This window comes from Trachypithecus francoisi, unplaced genomic scaffold (genome assembly GCF_009764315.1).
Source record: "Trachypithecus francoisi isolate TF-2019V2 unplaced genomic scaffold, Tfra_2.0 Lachesis_group4, whole genome shotgun sequence".
NCBI classification, from domain to species: domain Eukaryota; kingdom Metazoa; phylum Chordata; class Mammalia; order Primates; family Cercopithecidae; genus Trachypithecus; species Trachypithecus francoisi.
Window position 1 is genome coordinate 119,562,592 of NW_022681469.1, and position 24,880 is coordinate 119,587,471.

Here is a 24,880-nt window from a genome sequence, read left to right on the forward strand (position 1 = left end):
CCGGCTGTGTGATGAGCTGGGCTGATCACCACGAGCCACTCAGACCTGAGTGCTACGTCCTAAGGAGGTGAGAATGGTGTCCTGGACTTCTCACCTCTTGGGTCAGTATCATTCATTTATTCATGATCTAGTTTGTTTATTTATTTATTTTTATTTATTTATTTTTGAGATGGAGTCTCGCTCCTGTTGCCCAGGCTGGAGCGCAGTGGTGTGATCTCGGCTCACTACAACCTCTGCCTCCCGGATTCAAGCGATTCTCCTGCCTCAACCTCCCAGTAGCTGGAACTACAGGCATGTGCCACCACGCCCAGCTACTTTTTGTATTTTTAGTAGAGACGGGGTTTCACCACGTTGGCCAGGCTGGTCTCAAACTCCTGACCTCCTGTGATCTGCCTGCCTTGGCCTCCCAAAGTGCTGAGATTACAGGCGTGAGCCACCACGCCCAGCCCTTTTTAAAAAAATTTTTTAACTTTTTTAGAGACAGGGTCTCACTCTGTCTCCCAGGCTGGAGTGCGGTGGTGTGATCACAGCTCACTGCAGCCTCAACCTCCGAGGCTGAAGCAATCCTCCCACCTTAGCCTCCCCAGTAGCTGGGACTACAGGCACGCACCACCACACCCGGCTAAATTTTGTATTATTTTGTAGAGATAGATTTTTGCCATGTTGCCTGGGCTGGTCTCAAACTCCTGAGCTCCAGCATTTCACCCACTTCTGCCTCCCAAAGTGCTGGGATTACAGGCGTAAGCCACTATGCCCTGCCTCTCCCATCTTAAGTGTATGGTTTGGGCCAGGCATAGTGGCTCACACCTGTAATCCCAGCACTTTGGGAGACCGAGGTGGGTGGATCACCTGAGGTCAGGAGTTCGAGACCAAGCTGGCCAACATGGTGAAACCCCGTCTCTACTAAAACTTAAGTGTATGGTTTGATTACTTCTAGTATAAACGCAGAGTTGTGCAACTATCACCACACCCCAGTTTTAGGACATTTCTACCACCAGAAAGGTCTCTGTGCCCATTTGCAGCCAGTCTGTTTCCAGGCCCAGGCAACCACTGATCTGCATCCTGTGTGTACAATTTTGAAACTGCATATGAACGAACTCATACAATATGGAGTCCTTCGTGTCTAGTTTCTTCTACTTAGCAAAATGTTTTAAACATTCATCCGGCCTGGCGTGGTGGCTTACACCTGTAATCCTAGCACTTTCGGAGGCTGTGGCAGGTGAATCACCTGACGTCAGGAGTCTGAGGCCAGCCTGGCCAACATAGTGAAACCCTGTCTCTATTAAAAATACAAAAAATTAGCTGGGTGTGTGGTGGCGGGCACCTGTAATCCCAGCTACTCTGGAGACCGAGGCAGGAGAATCACGTGAACCCAGGAGGTGGAGGTTCCAGTGAACCAAGATCGTGCCATTGCACTCTAGCCTGGGCAACAGAGCGAGGCTCTGTCTCAAAAAAGAAAAAAACAAAAGCATTCATCAACAACTACTGATGTTGCACACATCAGTAGTTCTTTATTGCTGAGAAATATTCTATTAGATAGATAATACCACTTTGGGCCAGGCATCATGGCTCACACCTTTAATCCCAGCACTTTGGGAGGCTGAGGTGGGGGGAATTGCTTGAGTCCAGGAATTCAAGACCAGCTTGGGCAATGTAGTGAGACCCTGTCTCTACAAAAAAAAAAAAAAAAAAAAAAATTGAGCCAGGCGTGATGGCGCATGCCTGTAGTCCCAGCTACTGGGGAGCTGAGGTGGGAGGATTGCTTGAGCCCAGGAAGTTGAGGCTGCAGTGAGCCATGATCACGCCACCACACTCCAGCCTGGGTGACAGAGACCTGTCTCTGTTCTAAAATAAAAATGAAGACTGGTCATGGCAGCTCACTCCTATAATCCCAGCACTTTGGTAGACTGAGGCAGGAGGATCCTTTGAGTCCAGGACTAGCTTCGGCAACATAGTGAGACTCCATCTGCAAAAAAAATTAAAAGTTAGCTGGGCATGGTGGCATTCGCCTTTGGTACTAGCTACCCAGGAAGCTGAGGTGGGAGGATCACTTGAATCCAGGAGTTTCCAGTCTGCAGTGAGCCATGATTGCACCACTACACTCAGCCTGGGTGACAGAGTGAGACCCTGTCTGAAAAATAAAAATAAAATAAAAAAACAGCTGCTCTACTTTTGTTTGTACATGCACTGGTTGATGGAGATTTTACTTTGGTGCTGTTATGAGTAAAGCTGGTATGAACACTTGCTTATAAAACTTTCTATGGACACATGTTTTTGCTTCTCTTGGGTGGTTGGGTTATATGGGAGGTATATTTTTAACTTTCTTTTTTTTTTGAGACAAGGAAGGTCTCACTTTGTCATCCAGGCTAGAATGCAGCGGCACAATCTTGGCTCACTGAAATCTCTGCCTTATGGGTTCAAGCGATTATTGTGTCTCAGCCTCCCAAGTAGTTGGGATTACAGGCATGTGCCACCATGTCCTGCTAACTGTTTTTGGATTTTTGGTAGAGATGGGTTTTCGCCATGTTGCCCAGGCTGGTCTCCAACTCCTGGGCTCAAGTTACCCGCCTACCTCAAGCTCCTATTTTTAACTTTTTTTTGAGATGGAGTCTCCCTCTGTTGCCCAGGCTGGAGTGCTGGAGTGCAGTGGCGTGATCTTGGCTCACTGCAAGCTCTGCCTCCCGGGTTCATGCCATCCTCCTGCCTCAGCCTCCCAAGTAGCTGGGACCGCAGGCGCCTGCCACCACGCCTGGCTAATTTTTTGTATTTTTAGTAGAGACGGAGTTTCATCGTGTTAGCTAGGATGGTCTCGAACTCCTGACCTCGTGATCTGCCCACCTCGGCCTCCCAAAGTGCTGGGATTACAGGCGTGAGCCGCTGCACTCTGCCACTATTTTTATCTTTAAGAAACTGCCCAACTGTTTTCCAAAGTGATTGTACCATTTTTTATTTCCACCAATACTATGAGCATTGCAGTTGTTCTGCGTCCTCATCAGCCCTTGGTATTGTCAGCTTTAAAAATTTTTAGCCATTCCCTTTGGTGGGAAGTGGCATCTCTTGTGGTTTTGATCTGCATTGCCTGGATGAGTAATAATGTTAGTCATCTTTGCATGTGCGTATGGGCTCTTTGTATATCTTCTTTGGTAAAATGTGTATTCAAACCTTTCACCCATTTTTAATTGGGTTGTTGCCTTCTCAGTGAGTTACAGAGTTCATTATGTTTCCTGAATACCAGCCCTGGCTGGGCGTGGTGGCTCATGCCTGTAATCCTAGCACTTCCAGAGGCGGAGGCAGGAGGATTGCTTGAGCCCAGGAGTTTGACCAGCCTTGACAACGTAACTAGACCCAGTCTCTACAAAAAAATGAAAAACAATTAGCCAGGCATGGTAGGGTGCACCTGTAGTCCTAGCTACCCAGGAGGCTGAGACAGGAGGATTGCTTGAGCCCAAAATTTGGAGGCTGCAGTGAGCTATGATCGTGTCACTGCACTCCAGCCTGGGCGATAGAGCAAGACCTCATCTCAAAAATAAAAAATGAAAAAAAAAAAAAGAAAAAGAAAAAAAAATGCAAGTATGGGCCAGGTGTGATGGTTCACACCTGTAATCTCAGCACTTTGGGAGGCCGAGGCAGGTGGATCATTTATTTGAGGTCAGGAGTTCAAGACCAGCCTGGCCAACATGGTGAAACTCCATCTCTACTAAAAATACAAAAATTAGCCAATGTGATGGCAATGGGACACTTGCAGTCCCAGCTACTTGGGAGACTGAAACAGTAGAAGCGCTTGAACCTGCGAGGTGGAGGTTGCAGTGAGCCGAGATTGTACCACGTGGGTAACAGAGCAAGACTCTGTCTCCAAAAATAAATAAATAAATAAATGAAAGAATGAAAGTCTGTTATTAGATACGATTTATAGCTGTTTTCTCTGTGGGAGGGTTTTTGGGCAGATAAGAGGCCCTGGGCGGGGGGTCAGGAGGGGGAAGGAGTTCCTTGAACCTCATTTGAGTTCCAGCAATGCTCTCTCTTCTCTGCATCTGGAATTCCTAGGTGAGAGGGTCCCCCAACTGAGCCACAGGAGCAGGAGGTTCATTTGGTCACCCACAGGTGGGACATTTACTGTCATCAGAGACCGCCCCCACTCACCTTTGCTGGCGTTGGAGATGCTGACCCAGCCTAACCAAGCTCTCAGAGAGCTGTGCCCAAAGTTGGCTCCCTCATTGAACAAACCACCAGGAGGGCCAGGTTCTGGGGACCAAGGGAACAGCCTTATACCCCAGCATGATCAACTCCCGGTCCCCAGAATTCCCGGGGCACCAAGGGCATTGGAATGTCGGATTTAGCAGGTCCTGAGGGCCAGGGCTGGCAGGCATGCCCAGTGCTCTCATGGGCACACCAGGGCGTGTCAGCTCTACTGCTGTGTGCCTGGGGGCAGCTCACTTTCCTCTGCTCTTACAGCTGCCAGGCCGAGGGAGGAGGCGATCCTTCACTCGGATGTGCCAGGACAGGTAGTAACGTTGCTGACTCATCGGATGTCCTAAGAACACACACACATTCCTGCCGTGAGCATTGTGGGTTGGCATCTGTATTCATCAGAACTTTTTTGGAAATGCAAATGACATTGTCCCTCAAATAGGTTTAGGAAAAAAAAAAGGCCAGGCGCAGTGGCACACGCCTGTAATCCCAGCACTTTGGGAGGCCGAGGCGGGAGGATTGCTTGACCCCCAGAGTTTCAGACCAGCCTGGGCAACATGGTAAGACCCTGTCTCTACAAAAAGCTTGTAAACATAGCTGGGGGGTTGGTAGCATGCACCTGTGGTCCCAGCTACTCGGGTGCCTGGGAGGTTGAGGCTGTAGTGAGCTGAAATCGTACCACTGCACTCCAGCCTGGGCAACAGAGTAAGACCCTGTCTAAAAAAAAAGAGAGAGAGAGAAAAAAAAAAAACAATTGTGAGATTTGTTGGTTGATGTAAACGAAGAGCTCAGCTAGGCACCGTGGCTCAAGCCTGTAATCCCAGCACTTTGTGAGGCTGGTGGGGGGGCAGTTCATGAGGTCAGGAGATCAAGACCATCCTGGCTAACACAGTGAAACCCCGTCTCTACTAAAAATACAAAAAATTAGCCGGGCATGGTGGCGGGTGCCTGTAATCTCAGCTATTCGGGAAGCTGAGGCAGGAGAATGGCACGAACCCAGGAGGCAGAGCTTGTAGTGAGCTGAAATCGCACCACTGCACTCCAGCCTGGGCGACAGAGCAATACTCCGTCTAAAAAAAACAAAAAAGAAGAGCTCAAGTGGCCAGCTTCAGGCTCAGCTGGATCCAGGCCCTCCTGGGGACTCAGCTCTGCTGTCTCTGTGTTGGCACTGTTCCCTGGCAGGCTCTCCCATGCGGTGACCAGAATGGCCCCTGCAGCTTCTGGCTTGTATCCTACACCCAGGCAGCCCCAGAGCAGGGTGAATTCTTCCTGAAGGTTTCAGCCACAGCCCAGGCTCTGGGATGCCTCACATGATCTTGCCTGATGGCCAGGCCTGTGTTATACATCCCTTCTAGGAGTGGGAATGAGGTCAACCCACTTAAGTCATATGAGTCAAGGATGGGGAAAATGTAGACCAGGAGCGGTGGCTCATGCCTGTGATCCCAGCACTTTGGGAAGCCAAGGGGAGGATCGCCTGAGGTCAGCAGTTTGAGACCAGTCTGGCCAAGATGGCAGAAACCCCCTCTCTACTAAAATACAAAAATTAGCTGGGCCTGGTGGCGGGCGCCTGTAGTCTGACCTACTCAGGGGCTGAGGCAAAAGAATTGCTTGGACCCAGGAGATGGAGGTTGCAGTGAGCCAAGATCATGCAACCGCACTCCAGCCTGGGTGTCAAAGTGACTCTGTCTCAAAAAAAAAAAAAAAAAAAAACCGGGGAAAAGAGACTGGGTGCAGTGGCTCACGGCTATAATCCCTGCATTGTGGGAGGCAGAGGTGAGAGGATCACTAGAGGTCAGGAATTCGAGACCAGCCTGGCCAACATGGTGAAACCTCGTCTCTACAAAAAATACAAAAATTAGCCAGGCATGGTGGTGGATACCTGTAGTCCCAGCTACTTGGGGGACTGAGGCCAGAGAATCGCTTGAACCCAGGAGGCAGAGGTTGCAGTGAGCTGAGATCGTGATGCTGCACTCCAGCCTGGGCAACAGAGTAAAACCCTGTCTCTAAAAATAATAATAACAACAAAATTAATGGAGAAAAGGTTTCTTCAAAATCTGCGACTGCAGATATGGCTGGACAGACAAGGGCATCTCCTGTATCAGAGATTTCCTGTGTTTCCAAGGTCCAGACATGAGGACGCTTTTGCCTGGAATCCTCCATCTGACTATGGTGCTCTGAATTTCCTCTCCCCATTGGATGGTGCTCCCCAGGGCAGAGGCCAAGTCCTACGTACAGCTCTGGGGCAGGGATGGGGCCTGGCTCATGGTGAGCCTTCCGGAAACATTGGGTGCATTAAAGTTTGTGAGTATAGGATAGTGGGGAAGAGGCCTGGAGGTGGGGGGCTTGTCCACCTCTCCAGCCCCCTGCAGCCAGTCCCATCTTGCTGCCCCCAATCCCCTAAACAGATAGTGTCATGCCTGGAGGCTTTGCTCCTCTCCAGAGTCCCTTTTGTCCTGTAAGCTCTTCTCTGCTTCATCATAATAACACAAAGCTGGCCAGGCATGGTGGCTCACACCTGTAATACCAGCACTTTGGGAGGCTGAGGCCCACCTTGGCCTCTCAAAGTGCTGGGATTATAGGCGTGAGCCACTGCGCCTGGGCTTTTTTTTTAATTTTAATTTCCGGCCGGGCACGGTGGCTCACTCCTGTAATCCCAGCACTTTGGGAGGCCAAGGCGGGTGGATCACCTGGGGTCAGGAGTTCTAGACCAGCCTGGCCAACATGGCAAAACCCCGTCTTTACTAAAGATACAAAAATTAGCCGGGTGTGATGACAGGCGCCTGTATTCCCATCTACTCAGGAGGCTGAGGCAGGATAATTGTTTGAACCCAGGAGGCGGAGGTTGCAGCAAGCTGAGATCGCGCCATCATACTCCAGCCTGGGGAACAAAAGCGAGACTTCGTTTCAAAAAAAAGAAAATTTAGGTTCTGGGGTACATGTGCAGGATGTGTACATAGGTAAATGTGTGCCATGGTGGTTTGCTGCACCTATTAACCCATCACCTAGGTATTAAACTCAGCATGCATTAGCTATTTTTCCTGATGCTCTCCCTCCCCCCACCCTACCCTTCAACAGGCCCCAGTGTGTGTTGCTCCCCTCTCTGTGTCCATGTGTTCTCATTGTCCAGCTCCCACTTATAAGTGAGAGCATGCGGTGTTTGATTTTCTGTTCTTGCGTTAGTTTGCTGAGGATGATGGCTTCCAACTCCATCCATGTCCCTGCAAAGGACATCATCTTGTTCTATTTTATGACTGCTTTTTTTTTTTTTTTTGAGACAGAGTCTTGCTCTGTCACCCAGGCTGGAGTGCAGTGGTGCCATCATGGCTCATTGCAGCCTCTGCCTCCCAGGCTCAACCGATCTTCCCGTCTCTGCCTCACAAGTAGCTGGGACTACAGGCATGCGCCACCATGCCTGGCTAATTTTTTATTTTTTATTTTTCTCTAGAGATAAAGTCTTGCTATACTACCAAGGCTGGTTTCAAACTCCTGGCCTCAAGCAATCCTCCTACCTTGGCCTCCCAAAGTGTTAGGATTACAGGTGTGAGCCACTGCTCTCAGCCCTCTTAGGGCTTTTTTTTTTTTTTCTTTTGAGACTAGAGTCTCGTTCTGTTGTCCAGGCTGGAGTGCAGTGGCGCGACCCCGGCTCACTGCAACCGCCGCCTCCCGGGTTCGAGTGATTCTCGTGCTTCAGCCTCCCAAGTACCTGGGACTATAGGCATGTGCTACCCAGCCTGGCTAATTTTTGTATTTTTAGTACACACGGGGTTTCACCACGTTGGTCTGGCTGGTCTTGAACTCCTGACCTCAAGTGATCCACTCACCTCAGCCTCCTAAAGTGCTGGGATTACAGGCGTGAGCCACTGCGCCTGGCCCCTTTTAGGGCTTTTAATGACCATAGTCAGCGTGCAGCTCACACTTTGAAAAGGTTTCACACTGTCGCCCAGGCTGGAGTGCACTGGAGCTCACCGCAGCCTCGAGCTCCTGGGCTCGAGCGATCCACCAGCCTCAGCCTCCCAGAGTGCTGGATTGACAGGCCACTGTACCCGGTCTAAAAGTGGTCTTTGTTGCAAACAGCTTGATGCATGCTCGTGGGATAGAGGATGAAATATCTTTCACTTGTAATAAATTTCTGCAACCAAAAATAAATAAAGACACAAAGCCTTCATGGTGGAAAGGCAGGCAGAGGTCGTGGCTAGATGGCGGCCTGGTATAGAGTTGAGGCAGGTAACCCCACACCAAGACATAAGAGGGGAAGGCATAAGCCTCTCTGTGTGTTTGTCCTGCCCCTGCAGTAGAGGGGGCGCGTGCTGGGATGGTGAGTCCGAGAGCGGGAATATGGCCTGTGCGGCAACGGGAGCAGTGAGCTGATAGGTTAAATCGGGTGTTGCCTCGTCCAGCCCACCTCAGGAGGGATGTGTGGTGCTCACTGGCCCTTGCGGGTCTGGGGGCCATTGGGAAGTGATGACGTGATCGCTCCTGTCTCTGCCCACAGGTGAATGAAGATGGCAGAGAGGATGTGACCAGCACTCACCCTTGACCACCTGCCCAGTGGCACCGCCATGCAGAAGCCCAGCGGCCTGAAGCCCCCCGGCCGTGGGGGGAAGCACTCCAGCCCCATGGGCCGGACATCTACTGGGTCCGCTTCATCCTCGGCGGCGGCGACCACTGGCTCCAAGGAAGGTATGTGGCGCCAAGGATCGGGGATGAGGGGACTGGCTACATGGGATGAGCGTTCTTCTGGAAGAGCCCCAGGAGCACAGGCCACTCTGACCAATCTGATGGGAGATGCTGAGTGTCGTGAGTTCCCGTAATGGGGTCTGAGGTTGGCAGAGGCTTCCCTAGGGAGGGGAGCTGAGGTCTGGAGGGTGAATAGCTGATTCAGTAGCTGAAGAGGAAAAGGGCCGGGTACGGTGGCTCACGCCTGTCATCCCAGCACTTTGGGAGGCCAAGGTGTGCGGATCACTGGAGGTCAGGAGTTTGAGACCAGCCTGGCCAACTTGGTGAAACCCCATCTCTACTAAAAATACAAAAATTAGCCAGGCGTGGTGGCAAGTGCCTGTAATCCCAGCTACTCAGGAGGCTGAGACAGGAGAATCACTTGACTCCGGGAGGCAGAGGTTGCATTGAGCTGAGATTACGCCATTGTACTCCAGCCTGGGCAACAGAGCGAAATTCCGCCTCAAAAATTTTTTAAAAAGGGAAGGGTATTCCAAGTAGAGGGAACAGCACATGCAAAGGCTCAGAGGCAGAAAGGAGCGTCGTGAGTACAGAAGAGGGAGAGAGCGTGGGTGTGGCTGGGGCAGTCTGCTGCTATGCAGGTGGTCCTGGGTGACTTGGAGGTGTGCGGGGAGTTTCATTTTCATCCTAATAATGAGAGCTACGGGAGGGTTTAAACCAAGATGAGTATGATGGAAGGAACTAGCAGCAATTTATTACCCATTCTCTGCAGTTTAAAAAATTGTGATTGAGCTGGGCATGGAGGCTCATGCCTGTAATCTGAGCGATTAGGGAGGCTGAGGTGGGAGGATCATTTTAGGTCAGGAGTTCAAGACCAGCCTGGCCAACATGGTGAAACCCCGTCTCTACTAAAAATACAAAAATTAACCAAGTGTGGTAGTGGGCACCTGTAGTCCCAGCTACTCTGGAGGCTGAGGCAGGAAAATTGCTTGAACCCAAGAGGAGGAAGTTGCAGTGAGCCGAGATCACACCACTGCACTCCAGCCTGGGCTACAAGAGCAAAACTCCGTTAAAAAAAAAAATGACGATTGTTTCTTACTTATCACTTTGATAAATGATGCTGTGATGAGCATCTTTGTGCACAAAGCCTGGCTTTGATGACACTCCAGCCAGCAGGATAGGTCACTGCCAATCTCATCTGATTGGCACAAAGTTTGGAGAGACAAACACAGCCGGGGCCAGACTGGACAATCTGGGTCCTAGGGAAGGGGGTCAAGGAAGGTTTGAGCCAAAGTCATGGGCAGTTGGCAGGACCGGGTCCCTGGCAGAGCCAAATGGACAGCGTGAAAGGGCGAGGAAGCTGCAGCGTGAGGCCCGTGGGCAGAAGCCTATGGGAAGGGCCTGCCCAGTGCAGCCTTGTGAAGGCCCAGGCTCTGCCTCCAGGATGGCAAATCCTCTCCAGCAATGAGAAGCCAGACAAGAGAAAATTCGGGGGATGAGGTAGGGTGGGGAAGAGGTGTTCCACGTGGAGGGAATGGGTGATGCAAAGGCCCTGAGGCTGGAATGAATTTGGTTTGTTAAGAAAGAAAAAGGCCGGGGACGGTGGCTCATTCCTGTAATCCAGGACTTGGGAGGTCAAGGCTGGCGGATCACCTATGCCAGGATTTCGAGACCAGCCTGGCAACATGGTGAAACCCCGTCTCTACTAAAAATACAAAAATTAACCAAGTGTGGTAGTGGGCACCTGTAGTCCCAGCTACTCTGGAGGCTGAGGCAGGAAAATTGCTTGAACCAAGAGGAGGAAGTTGCAGTGAGCCGAGATCACACCACTGCACTCCAGCCTGGGCTACAAGAGCAAAACTCCGTTTAAAAAAAAAAATGACGATTGTTTCTTACTTATCACTTTGATAAATGATGCTGTGATGAGCATCTTTGTGCACAAAGCCTGGCTTTGATGACACTCCAGCCAGCAGGATAGGTCACTGCCAATCTCATCTGATTGGCACAAAGTTTGGAGAGACAAACACAGCCGGGGCCAGACTGGACAATCTGGGTCCTAGGGAAGGGGGTCAAGGAAGGTTTGAGCCAAAGTCATGGGCAGTTGGCAGGACCGGGTCCCTGGCAGAGCCAAATGGACAGCGTGAAAGGGCGAGGAAGCTGCAGCGTGAGGCCCGTGGGCAGAAGCCTATGGGAAGGGCCTGCCCAGTGCAGCCTTGTGAAGGCCCAGGCTCTGCCTCCAGGATGGCAAATCCTCTCCAGCAATGAGAAGCCAGACAAGAGAAAATTCGGGGGATGAGGTAGGGTGGGGAAGAGGTGTTCCACGTGGAGGGAATGGGTGATGCAAAGGCCCTGAGGCTGGAATGAATTTGGTTTGTTAAGAAAGAAAAAGGCCGGGGACGGTGGCTCATTCCTGTAATCCCAGGACTTTGGGAGGTCAAGGCTGGCGGATCACCTATGCCAGGATTTCGAGACCAGCCTGGCCAACATGGTGAAACCCCGTCTCTACTAAAAATACAAAAATTAGCTGGATGTGGTGGCACATGCCTGTAATCTCAGCTACATAGGAGGTCGGGGCATGAGAATCGGTTGGACTCAGGAGGCAGAGGCTACAGTGAGCCGAGATCATGCCACTGTACTCCAGCTTGGGCAACAGGACAAGACTCTGTCAAAAAAAATAATAAAATAAAATAAATAAAATAAAATAGGCAGCATAGTGGCTCATGCCTGTAATCCCAGCACTTTGGGAGGCTGAGGCCGGAGGATCACTTGAGCCTAGGAGTTCCAGACCAGCCTGGGGAACATAGTGAGACCCCATCTCTACCAAAAAAAAAAAAAAAAAGTTTAAATTAGCCAGGCATGGTAGTGTGTGCCTGTAGTCCCAAGTACTCGGGAGGCTGAGGTGGGAGGATCACTTGAGCCCAGGGTTTGGAGGCTATAGTGAGCCATGATCACACCACTGCACTCCAGCCTGAGTAACAGAGTGAGACCCTAAAAAAAAAAGAGAGAGAGAGAAAGAAGAAAAGTCTGGATGGAGAGTGTGAAAAGAGGTTAGGGAGGGCAGCAGGGGCAGACCTGAAGGACACAGGGTTTGGGTTTGTTTTACGAGTGGTGGAGGTTGGGCACAGTGACTTAAGCCTGTAATCCCAGCTCTTTGGAAGGCTGAGGCGGGAGGATCACTTGAGGTTAGGAGACCAGCCTGGCCAACATGATGAAACCCTGTCTCTACTAAAAATACAAAAATTACCTGTAATCCCAGCTACTCGGGAGGCTGAGGCAGAGTCGCTTGAACCTGGGAGGCGGAGGTTGCAGTGAACTGAGATTGTGCCACTGCACTCCAGCCTGGGCGACAGAGTGAGACTCCATCTCAAAAAAAGAAAAAGGAAAAAGAGCAGTGGAGACCAGACACGGTGACTCAAGCCTGTAATCCCAGCACTTTGGGAGGCTGAGGCAGGAGGATCACTTGAGCAGTAGAGTTTGAGTCCAACCTGAGCAACACAGCAAGACCTTGTCTCTACTGAAAAAAAATTAGGCACGGTGGCGCATACCTGTGGTCCCAGTTACTTGGCAGCCTGAAGTAGGAGATCTGCTTGAGCCCAGGAGGTCAAGGCTGTCGTGAGTTTTGATCACACTACTGCACTCCAACCTGGGTGACCAAGCGAGACCCTGACTCAAAAAACAAAAAAAGGATGGTGGGAATGGCTGGAGGACACCAATGGAAGAGTGATGGGACCTTGTTAACAACCCTTGGGCCACTGTGCAGAGAACGGGTTGTAGGGTTAAGAGCCAGGTGGGGACACCAGTGAGGAAGCTGTGGTTATCTGGGGGTGGAGAGGGCTCATTACCATGAGTGGGCAATCAGGGAAGACTTCCTGGAAAAAGCTTGAATGAGCTCAGCCTTGAGGACGGGGGCAGGGCAGTGGGTGGAGTTTGAAAATGAGAAGAAGAGGAGGAGGAAGGACCTGCAAGCAGTGGGGAAAGGGCGTGGGCGAAGGCACCCAGTGGGCTGAGCTTGGTCCAGTGAGGAGTGGGGCTATGTAGTCTAATGGCTGGAGAAGGGCACCCGCCTGGCCCAACCCTGGGGCTGGGGTATGGCATGCGGCGAGAGAGTCTTATTGAACCTTCTGGGTACTTTCCCCTTTGTTCCTCCCTGATTTAGAGAGGCATAAATTCTGGCTGTGATCCAGCTCTCATGCCCCTCCTAGCCCTGCTCCTGCTGTGTGACCCTGGGAGAGTGGCCTCACCTCTCTGAGCCACAAATGGGATAATAGCATCTCCCTAATGGGATCAAGTGAGTTAATGAACACGGAGTGCCTACAGGTAGAAAACTCATTAAAGATTAATTTCTTTTCCTTTCACCCATCCATCATCTCATTACAGGAAAATTTGAAAGTGATAAAAGAAAAAAACGTCCATTATCCTTTAAACTTCTCCCCTCCCCCTTACCACTTAACCTCATCACTGCACAGCCTAACCAGGATTCCGTTAAGGATGGGCCATGTTTATTGTGGTCCCATAGGATTCTAGCAGAGCTGAGCATCTCCTGTTGCCAACATTGGCAGTTCCTGAGTTTTAGCCATTGTCATGTTGCAGTGCAATTACTTTATTTTATTTATTTATGTATCTATTATTATTTGAGATGGAGTCTCGCTCTGTCACTCAGGCTGGAGTGCAGTGGCGCAATCTTGGCTCACTGCAACCTCTACCTCCTGGGTTCGAGCGATTCTCCTGCCTCAGCCTCCTGAGTAGCTGGCACTACAGGCGTGTGCCACAACACCAGCCAATTTTTTCATTTTTAGTAGAGACGGGGTTTCACCATGTTGGCAAGGCTGGTTTCAAACTCCTGACCTCAAGTGATCCACTGGCCTCAGCCTCCTAAAGTGCTGGGATTACAGGCGTGAGCCACTACGCCTGGCCTCCAGTTTTTAATCTTCTTCTTTTTAAGAGACAGGATCTTGGCCAGGCACTCACGCCTGTAATCCCAGACCTTTGGGAGGCCAGGGCAGGCGGATCACCTGAGGTCAGGAACTCAAGAACAGCCTGTGCAACATAGCAAAACCCCATCTCTACTAAAAATACAAAAACTTAGCTTGGCATGGTGGCGGACGCCTGTAATCCCAGCCCTTTGGGAGGCCAAGGCAGGTGGATCACCTGAGGTCAGAAGTTCAAGAGCAGCCTGGGCAACATAGTGAAACCCCATCTCTACTAAAGATACAAAAAATTAGCCTGGCATGGTGGTGGACGCCTGTAATCCCAGCTACCTGAGAGGTAGAGGTTACAGTGAGCAGAGACCACACCACTGCACTCCAGCCTGGGCAACAGAATGAGACTCTTTCTCAAAAAACAAAGAGACGGGAGACAGGATCTCGTTATATTGCCCAGGATCCACCTCCTGGCCTCAAGCAATCCATCCTCCCACCTTGACCTCCCAAAATTTTGGAATTACAGGCGTGAGCCACTACACCTGACCCATTGTTTATCTTTGTTGTTGTTGTTGTTTTTGTTTGTTTTTTTGAGATGGAGTCTCACTCTGTCGCCAGGCTGAAGTGCAGTGGCGCGATCTTGGCTCACTGTAACCTTCGACTCCCTGGTTCAAGCCACTCTCCTGCCTCAGCCTCCCGAGTAGCTGGGATTACAGGTGCTCACCACCACACCCGGCTAATTTTGTATTTTTAGTAGAGACAGGGTTTCACCATGTTGGTCAGATTGGTCTCCAACTCCTGACCTCAGGTGATCTGCCCGCCTTGGCCTCCCAAAGTGCTGGGATTACAGGCGTGAGCCACCGCGCCTGGCCCCGGCCTAGATATCTTATGTTCGGATGTACAAACACTTCCCCTTGTGTTACAATTGCCTTCAGCGTTGAGTACTGTAACATGCTCAACAGGTTTGTAGCCTAGGATCCGTGGGCTAGACCATATAGGTTTGTGTCAGTACACTCTCTGATGTTCACAGGCCAAAAAGATCGCCTAATGATGCATATCTCAGATGGTATCCCCGTCAGTAAGTGATACATGACTCTATTTCCTTCCAGTCTTTTTTCCTATTACACAAGTTGTTGTTTTATTTATTTTTTATTTTTATTTTTTGAGATGGAATCTCGCTCTTTCGCCCAGGCTGGAATGCAGTGGCATGATCTCTGCAACCTCTGCCCCCTGGTTTCAAGCGATTCTCCTGCCTCAGCCTCCCAAGTAGCTGGGATTACAGGCGCCTGCCACCATGCCTGGCTAATTTTGTATTTTTAGTAGAGACAGAGTTTCGCCATGTTGGTCAGGCTGGTCTCAAACTCCTGGCCTCAGGTGATCCTCCTGCCTCGGCCTCCCAAAGTGCTGGGATTACAGGTGTGAGCCCCCATGCCCGGCCACAAGTTGTTGATTTAAACAGCTAAGTTGTGCATTCTACTTTTTCTCGTCTTATTGCATACTACGGGAAGCACCTCCCTGTGCTACTGCAGTATCACTTGCTGTCATTTGAATGGTTCCCTGGAGGGAACGGACTGTAGTGTGGTGTGTGGCATGCCACCTGTTTCCTGGTCACATTGCCCGGTGGTCTGGGGATGGGGACGAGGACTACCTGGGGTCTCCACCCTCAAAGCTGTCCCAGAGGGAGAAAGTGTCCCTCCGAGAATCCCCAACTGACTGGGGAGCCACACCTTGTAGCTGACCTTGGAGATGGTGGCAGCAGAGGCTATGGCTGGGCTTGATGGTGTACTCTCCCCCAACTGCACCCTGGCTGCTGCCTTTGCAAGGCAGAACCAGACTCCCAGGCTGGGGAAAGAGGTGGCCAACCTGGAGCAAAACCAAGTTGGCTGAGGCAACCAAACCTTAGCAGAGAGAAAGGGAGAATTCTGCTGCCCAGGGCTGCTTTTGTTCCTGTTCCAGGATCTCGAGAAAAAAAAAAAAAAGCCTCTGGGAAGAGTGACAGGTGGAAGAGCCAGGAAAGGATAGTCCCCCCAGTCCTGTTGGCCCATTGGGCTCCCTCACCCACCCATGCAACTGACTATCTGTTCTCCAAGGGGCTGGAGGTGGCCACACCCATCAGAGGCTGGGACCCTGGGCAGTGGGCAGCTCGAGATGCGTGTGGTAGAGGCGTGTGGCAGAGGCCGGGGCCTGGCGGTGGTTTGTGGGGAGGGGAGCACACTGGAGTCTGCTCTGGCAACAGGGCTATGGCTGTCTCCCAAAACATGAGCTCAGCCTCCAGCAGAGGATCTGGCCAAGGGACGGGGCCTGGACCGGCTCCCTTGCTGCCCACCCAGTAGAGAGGGGAGGGCCTCTGTCCTCAGAACTGTGCTACACAGGGAGCAGCATTTGAGAGGGACCTTTGAGTGGGTCTCTCACACTAGGAGGTAGCGCAGGGCTACAAGTGAGAGGTGGTCAGAGCAGGTGGGCAGGAGGGCGGTTTGGGATCCACCTGGGGGCAAAGTCCTGGGTGGAGCAGCATGGCGAGGGACAGCCAGGCCAGGTGTGATCGAGCACACCTGGAGGCTGCTGCAGACGGGGCGGTTGGGTGACACCGGAGCAAGGATTCAAGTGGTAAGCAGGAGTCGCTCCGGCTGCCATTCAGGAAAAAGCATCTAAGCAGAGGGAACAGAGGCTGCAGAGGCCCTGAGGGCCCGGCATGGTGGCTCATACCTGTAATCCCAGCACTTTGAGAGGCCGACATGGGTGGATCACTTGAGGTCAGGAGTTCAAGACCAGCCTGGCCAACATGGTGAATGCTCGTCTCTACTAAAAATAACAAAACTTAGCCAGGTGTGGTGGCGCACGTCTGTAATCCCAGCTACCTGGGAGGCTGAGGCAGGAGAATGGCTTGAACCTGGAAGGCGGAGATTGAAGTGAGCCGAGATCATGCCATTGCACTCCAGCCTGGGCAACAAAGGAAGACTCTGTCTCAAATAAAATAAAATAAAATAAAATAAAATAAAATAAAAATAAAGATGAGCCCACTGAGGCCTGGAGTCTCAGCTGCATTGCCCAGGTTACAGGGCGAGAGCTGAGACTCATGTCAGACTGAGCTCCTGCTGCCTCCCCAGGGGTGGGATGCCTGGGGGACCGAATCCAGTCCCAGCCCCACACACTTGACTCATGCCCCGGACATGTGGATGGAGGAGGAGCTACCTGTTCCTATTAGGTTGGTCACAACTGTCCCCTAACGTACCTGTGGACTTGCCTCATGCTGGAGACCCTGGAGATTGAGGACAAGTGTGTGTGGGAGTATCACCCACCTTCAGACAGGGAGCTGGGCTATGTGAGGCAAGGCCCACCTCCTATATGCTATCCTCAGCTGCCCCTCCAGGACGCACACAGGACTGGGCCCAGAGCATTTTTTTTTTGAGACAGAGTCTCGCTCTGTCGCCCAGGCTGGAGTGCAGTGGCGCAATCTCGGCTCACTGCAACCTCCGCCTCCCGGGTTCCAGCAATTCGCCTGCTTCATCCTCCCGAGTAGCTGTGATTACAGGCACGCACCACCATGCTTGGCTAATTTTTGTATTTTTTAGTAGAGATGGTGTTTCACCATATTGGTGAGGCTGGTCTTGAACTCCTTACCTTGTGATCTGCCCGCCTCGGCCTCCCAAAGTGCTGGGACTACAAACATGAGCCACCATGCCTGGCCTATTTTTGTTTTTGAGATGGAGTTTCACTCTGTCACCCAGGCTGGAGTGCAGCAGTGCTTTCTCAGCTCACTGCAACCTCCACCTCCTGGGTTCAAGAAACTCTCGTATATTGCTGGTGGGAATGTAAAATGGTACAGCTGCTTCAGGAAAGTCTGGCAGTTCTTCAAAGTTTGTTTTGTTTTTTGAGACAGAGTCTTGCTCTGTTGCCCAGGCTGGAGTACAGTGGTACAATCTCAGCTCATCGCAACCTCCACTTCCCAAGTTCAAGCAATTCTTCTGCCTCAGCCTCCCAAGTAGCTGGGGTTACAGGCATGTGCCACCACACTCGGCTAATTTTTGTATTTTTAGTAGAGTTGGGGTTTCACCATCTTGGCCAGGCTGGTCTCGAACTCCTGACCTCAAGTGATCCACCCGCCTCGGCCTCCCAAAACGCTGGGATTACAGGCGTGAGCCACTTTACCGGTCAGCCTTGTGGTTCTAGCTCACTGAGCTCAATGTCCCTGTACCCCGTGTGTGTTCCAGACCTTGGCACCAGCCTGAAGTGCCTGAGTTGGGGCCCCCACCCCCCACAGAGGATGGTGCCTTTCTCTTTCCTTTCTGTACATTTCTAGGAGCCTCCCCAGCCCCAAGAGAGCAGGTAGGATTGTCCCCATTTTAAGTGACTTGTCTGAGATGTTGAGCAAATTCGTCCCTTCAAGGGCAGCTTCTCAGCTCTCCACTGACCACATCCTAAACTTTTTTTATTGGCATCGGGACGGGGAAGCCAAACCTGCTCTTCTGTGGCTGGTGGGGGTGGGGGCAGGGCTGCCTTCTAATGCCCCTGACGTGGTCCAGGATCGATCTGATGGGGCGGGGGCCTGGCTGCCAGCACCTGCCTGCCTGCCCGGTGGCCTGGCCACGGGCTTCTCCATGGGGAGCTGGCTCTGTTCTTTCCAGGGTAAGCCACCCGGGTCGCTCTTGCCCTGGGTTCCCCAGCCTCCTCTGCTGGGCAGGGACTGTGCTCTCCTGGTTTGGGAGGAGGGGGCCCAGAAGCGGGGTTTGGAGTTCCATTTGGTTCAGGAAGAATGCCGAGTAGAGCCTGGGATTCAGGACGGTGTGGGCTGGTGGAGGGAGGATCCCTTCTTTAGGGCTGGATGCTGCAGAGGCTGGGCCTAGGGTGACCGCGGGAGAGAGGTGAGCTTCAGACGGACCCCTCCCAGGTCAGGGTGGCCTGGGGGACATAGACTCAGTCCTCCCTGGAGGAGGCATGGACTGAGGGGTGGAAGTAGGTTGGGGTGGACCCAATGCGGGGGCTGCTGGAGGGAAAGTGGCTCCCTCAAGGAATGCTATGGAGACCCCATTCCTTCCCTCGTAACCTCTGCCTTTGAACACCTTCTGGAAGAAGAGGGGGCTCAGGAGAGAAAGCCATTTGAGATTTTCAGGGCATTGATGCATGTTCCTTTGCAGCCAGCAGGAAGCGGGAGTCAGGTGTGTGGCCCGTCTGCATTTCAGCCCAGGGGTTCCAGGGAATGAGAGGGGAGTTGGTGTGAGTCCACCTCCTGGGGCTGATGTTCTGGGGGTGTGCAGACACGCACCCTGGTTAGCCTGGGAGGCAGGTTATGCAAACCAAGGGGGAACAGAGCCCCATGGGGTTGGGAGGGAGAGAGGCGCAGTGGGCCCCTTGAGGTGGCTGCAGATGAGGGGGTGTGGAGTTGCTGTGGACGGGCAGGAGGACTTCCTTAGGTGATCCCAAGAGTAAAGAGCTATACTCAAGGCAGAAGGACGGAGCTTTGCCTGAAACAGCCTGCTTGATGCCTGTGGTGTTGGTATAATGCCTTTTTTCTTTTCTTTTATTTCTTTTGAGAGGATCTCACTCTATCACCCAGGCTGGAGTGCAGTGGTGCGATCATGGCTCACTGCAGCCTCCAACTCCTCTCTCAGCCTCACAAGTAGCTGGGACTACATGTGCGCACCACTATGCCCTGCTAATTTTTGTCTTTATTATTATTATTATTATTATTATTACTATTTTTGAGATGGAGTCTCACTCTGTCGCCCAGGCTGGAGTACAGTGACGTGATCTCGGCTCACTGCAAGCTCTGCCTCCCGGGTTCCCGCCATTCTCCTGTCTCAGCCTCCCGAGTAGCTGGGATTACAGGCACCCACCATCATGCCCGGCTAATTTTTTTTGTATTTTTTTTTAGTAGAAACGAGGTTTCACCATTTTAGCCAGGATGGTCTCAATGGTCTCGATCTCCTAACCTCGTGATGTGCCCACCTCAGCCTCCCAAAGTGTTGGGATTACAGGCGCGAGCCACCGCGCCGGGCCATTATTGTTTTATTTTGTTTTCTCCTGAGCTCAAGTGATCCTCCCACCTCGGCCTCCCAGAGTGCTGGGATAACAGACATGAGCCACCGCACCTGACCAGCGTGATGCTATATTAAGAGCACCTCTCACTCCCAGAAGCACCCGGGTTTGAATGTTAAATCATGTGGTCACCTTATTATAGCCCGTCCTTTGCGGTCACAGTGCTGCTCACTGGCACATCAAAGGCTCTGAAAAGTCCTGCAGACAAGTAGCCTTCACTTTGTTGAAGTTGCTGTTTCTCAAGCTTATTTGAACTTGGAGGTTAAATCGTTGTTTGTTTTCATAATACCTAGGAACACACTGTGAAGCTATGTTCTGTGGAACATTTAGGGAGGTCCTAGCAGAGGACGCTTTTTTGTCTGCCGCCAAACCATTGGGGCAGAGGGCTGAGTTCATCACACATCTCACTTCATGACATGTCAACGTTGTCTGTCGGTCCCTGCAAGGTCCCTCTCGGTTATTTTATTTATTTATTTATTTATTTATTTATTTATTTATTATTTGAGACAGAGTCTTGCTCTGTGACCCAGGCTGGAGTGCAATGGCAAGATCTCAGCTCACTGCAACCTCCGCCGCCTGGGTTCAAGCAATTCTCCTGCCTTGCCTCCCGAGTGACTGGGATTATAAGTGTGTGCCACCGCACTGACTAATTTTTGTGTTTTTAGTGGAGACAGGGTTTCACCATGTTGGCCAGGCTGGTCTCGAACTCCTGACCTCAAGCCATCTGCCTGCCTTGGCCTCCCAAAGTACTGCAATTACAGATGTGAGCCAGTGCACCTGGCTATTTTTTATTTTCTATTATTTTTACTTTTTTGTAGAGATGAGATCTCTCTATGTTGCCCAGGCTGGTCTTGAACTCCTGGCCTCAAGCGATCCTCCTGCCTCAGCCTCCTGAGTAGCTGGGACTACAGCTTGAGCCACCGTGCCTAGCTTCCTCTTGGTGTTTCTTTTCTTTTCTTTTTTTTTTTTTTTTTTTTGAGATGGCGTCTTGCTCCCATCACCCAGGCTGGAGTGCAGTGGCACAATCTTGGCTCACTGCAACCTCCACCTCCCGGATTCAAGCAATTCTCCTTCCTCAGCCTTCCGAGTAGCTGGGATTATAGGCATGTGCCACCATGCCTTGCTAATTTTTGTATTTTTAGTAAAGTCGGGGTTTCGCCATGTTGGCCAGGCTGGTCTCAAACTCCTGACCTCAGGTGATCCGCCTGCCTCGGCCTCCCAGAGTGCTGGGATTACAGGTGTGAGCCACAACGCCCAGCCGGTGTTTCTTAACTGATTCATATTTTGTTGTTCCCTATTCCTCTTCCCCCACCCCCAGGCCACCGTGCCCTGTGCTGGATGTGGGGAAGCTCTTGAACTCTGCTGTGTCACCAAGAATCACATCATAAACACTGTCCCACATAACCTGGACAAATAATGTTTTAAAGGTTGCTTAATAATCTGAATGACGTGACCATCATTTATGTAACTGCTCCTCGGTTTGGAGGCACTTAGATTCAGTTTTTTATTTTTGTGAAGGTCAAGATAGTGAGTCAGTTTTTTCCTTTCTAAATTATTTCCTTGGGAAATAGGCTAAAGAGCGCATTCCTTATTTTAGTTTTTCTTTTAAAACATACTAGATTGCTGGCTGGGCACCATGGCTCACACCTGTAGTCCCAGCACTTTGGGAGGCCGAATTGTAGCTGCTGGCACCCCCACTCTACCCCCTTGCCAGGCCCTGTTTGGCCATGCCTGTTGTCCACAGGGTCTGACACAGGGTCTGGCACCTAGTAGGTCCTCAGGAAGTGGGCTCCCTCCTGATAAGATTGAGCAGGTATGGAGAAGGCCAATTCCCCCATCCCCAGGCAGGGCAGGACCCGCGTCCTTGCAGGCGGAGGGGAGAATGCGTCATCTGGGCGCCCTGGTTATCCCCACCAGCTGCAGGACCACACCACCAGCTGCAGCCACCTGCGCCATGTCCTTAGGCCCTTGTCATGCGTTGAACTTGAAACTTGCAGTAAATTCCTCTGTGGCTCTTGTCTGGGCAGGAATCTCTATCTAGGGAATAAATCAACTGCATGGAGGAGGTTAATTTTTTTTTTTTTTTTTTTTTTGAGACAGTCTCACTCTGTCGCCCAGGCTGGAGTGCAGTGGCACGATCTCGGCTCACTGAAACCTCCACCTCCCGGGTTCAAGCTATTCTGCCTCAGCCTCCCAAGTAGCTTGAATCATAGACACCCACCACCACACCCAGCAAATTATGGTATTTTTAGTAGAGACGGGGTTTCACCGTGTTGGCCAGGCTGCTCTCGAACTCCCGACCTCAAGTAATCCACCCACCTTGGCCTCCCAAAGTGACCAAAGTGATAGGATTACAGGCATGAGCCACCGTGCCTGGTCTATTTTAATGATTTTAGAGATGAGGCCTCACTCTGTCTCCCAGGCTGGAGTGCAGTGGTACGATCATGGCTCACCGAAGCTTCCACTCCCTGGGCTCAAGCAATCCTCCTGCCTCAGCCTCCCAAGTAGCTGGGACTACAGGAGTGAGCCACCATGTCTGGCTAATTTTTGTAATTTTTGTGGAGACAGGGTCTCACCATGTTACCCAGGCTGGTCTCAAACTCCTGGCCTCAAGTGATCCTCCTGTCTCAGCCTCCCAAAGTGCTGGGATTACAGGCGTGAGCCATGGCGCCCAGCCTCATGTGAGGTTTAAGTCTGTGTTGCTGGGCCCAGCTGGAAGTCTGTAGCGGCTCTTTGCCTTCATGGGGGTTTGCTGGGGAACTTAGAGGGCAGTGAGGCCCAGGCTGTGCCCATAGGGAGCTCCCAAACAGCTTGCCTTTGACTGGCCTGTGAGGGTATGGACCGAGGAAGCACCTGTTAACTGGGTTTCAAAAACTCCATTGTATATACATCGGCTCCCCTGGGAGGAGTCTTAGGACATGGAGAATGTCAGTGCTGGGAAAGACCTTAGCTATTTCTGACCTAGTCCTTTGTTATGTCATGAGGAAAGTGAGGCACCCATCTGGGAAGGCACAGACTTGGCTCATCCTGGCCAAGCCAGTGTGTCACTGATGACTCCCTGGAGAGACAGGGAATTTCCCATGGTTTCCCAACTGCAGGAAACTGAAAATGTCTCAGCATGCATGGAATTTGATGAGGGTTTTGTCCCTGTGATTCGGGGGCAGCTGAGGGTCCCACTACTGAGAGAAAGAATGAAGCGAAGTACCACGTGCAGTTGCCATGGGCTCGTGGCTTGGATTTTTGCAGCTGTTGAAACAGCTGGACCCTGGGCCTGTGACCCCTGGGAGGGGAGGGAGTCGGGGAGAGATTACCTGAGGGTCCGCCTGGGCCGGGACAGCTGGGGACAAGGACAGCTGAGCAGGCAGCTTCTCACCAAGAATAGCCATGCTGGGTCACCTTCGACCTGGGGACGCTTCTCTGGGCTCTAAGCACGGAGGGCAGGTAGAAACAGACCTTAGCTGGGCTACAGCGGTTCTGTTCAGTTAGCAGAGGTCACAGAGCTCTCTGCATAGGAAAGTGCCCTAGAAATGGATATGGGGTAGGAGCTGGCACCTGCCAGGCACCCACTGTGCGTGTGGTCAAGACGAATGGTTCTGGCCTGGCGTGGTAGTTCATGCCTATAATCCCAGCACTGTGGGAGGCCAAGGCAGGAGGATCGCTTGAGTCCAGGAGTTTGAGACCAGCCTGGCCAACATGGCAAAACCCTATTTCCAATAAAATACAAAAAAAAAATCAATAAATAACCTGGCGTCCTGGCGCACACCTATAATCCTGGCTACACAGGAGGCTGAGGAATGAAAATTTCTTGAACCTGAGACGCGAAGGTTGCGGTGATCAGAGATTGCGCCATTGTACTCCAACCTGGGGACTCCCGCCTGGGCAACAGAATGAGACTCTGTCTCAAAAAAACAAGAGGGAGGGTTCTGAAGCCAGACCAGCTGGGTGTCCTACTCGGCCTGGATGACCTTACCCTGTTTCCAAATCTGCAAGGTAAAAATATGATGTGTTCTTATAATGAATAACCTGGCATGGTGGCGCATGCCTGTAATCCCAGCTACTTGAGAGGCTGAGGCAGGAGAATCACTTGAACTCGGGGTACAGAGGTTGGAGTGAGCTGAGATTGCGCCAGTGTACTCCAGCCTGGGCAACAGAGCGAGACTCCGTTTCAAAAAAAAAAAAAAAGTCCCCTGTCCATTGAGGAACATGCAGTTGGCACTTCATAAATGTAGCTGCTATTTTAATTATTTTATTTTGTTATATATTATATTTGTTTTTTATAGAGACAGGGTCTTGCTATGTTGCCCACACTGGTCTTGACCTCCTGGGCTCAAGTCATCCTCCTGTCTCAGCTTCCCAAGTAGCTGGGATTAGAGGCTGTACCACTGCACCCAGCTTATTTAATTAATTAATTTATTTTTAAGAGAGAGGAGTCTTGCTATGTTGCCCAGGCTGGTCTTGAACTCCTGGACTCAAGTGATCCGCCTGCCTTGACCTCCCAAAGTGCTGGGATTACAGTTGTAAACCACTGTGCCTGGATTATTTTATTTTCTTTCTCTTTTCTTTTCATTTCTTTTTTTTTTTTTTTTTGAGATGGAGTCTCGCTCTGTCGCCTGGGCTGGAGTGCAGTGGCCGGATCTCAGCTCATTGCAAGCTCTGCCTCCCGGGTTCACGCCATTCTCCTGCCTCAGCCTCCCGAGTAGCTGGGACTACAGGCGCCCGCCACCTCGCCCGGCTAGTTTTTTTTTTTTTTTTTTTGTATTTTTTAGTAGAGACGGGGTTTCACCATGTTAGCCAGGATAGTCTCGATCTCCTGACCTCGTGATCCACCCGTCTCGGCCTCCCAAAGTGCTGGGATTACAGGCTTGAGCCACCGCACCCGGCCTTCTTTTCATTTCTTTTCTTGAGATAGGGTCTTGCTCTATCACCCAGGCTGGAGTGCAGTGGTGCCATTTCTGCTCACTGTAACCTCTGCCTCCTGGGTTCAAGCCATTCTCCTGCCTCAGCCTCCCAAGTAGCTGGGACTACAGGCATATGCCACCACTCCCTGCTAATTTTTGTAT

At 51.4% G+C, this 24,880-nt stretch overlaps 1 protein-coding gene across 3 annotated transcripts in view; it reads left to right on the top strand.

Annotated features, from left to right (window-relative positions):
• Positions 1-24,880, top strand: part of CLIP2 (CAP-Gly domain containing linker protein 2) — a 109,412-nt gene that overhangs the window by 19,620 nt on the left and 64,912 nt on the right. For all 3 annotated transcript variants that reach the window (XR_004432864.1, XM_033192890.1, XM_033192891.1), the window contains exon 2: positions 8,681-8,868. Coding sequence is in view for 2 of the 3 variants with exons in the window: in XM_033192890.1 (XP_033048781.1) it covers positions 8,748-8,868 (121 nt within the window). In the remaining variant the exon portion in view is untranslated. The remainder of the gene's footprint in view (positions 1-8,680; positions 8,869-24,880) is intronic.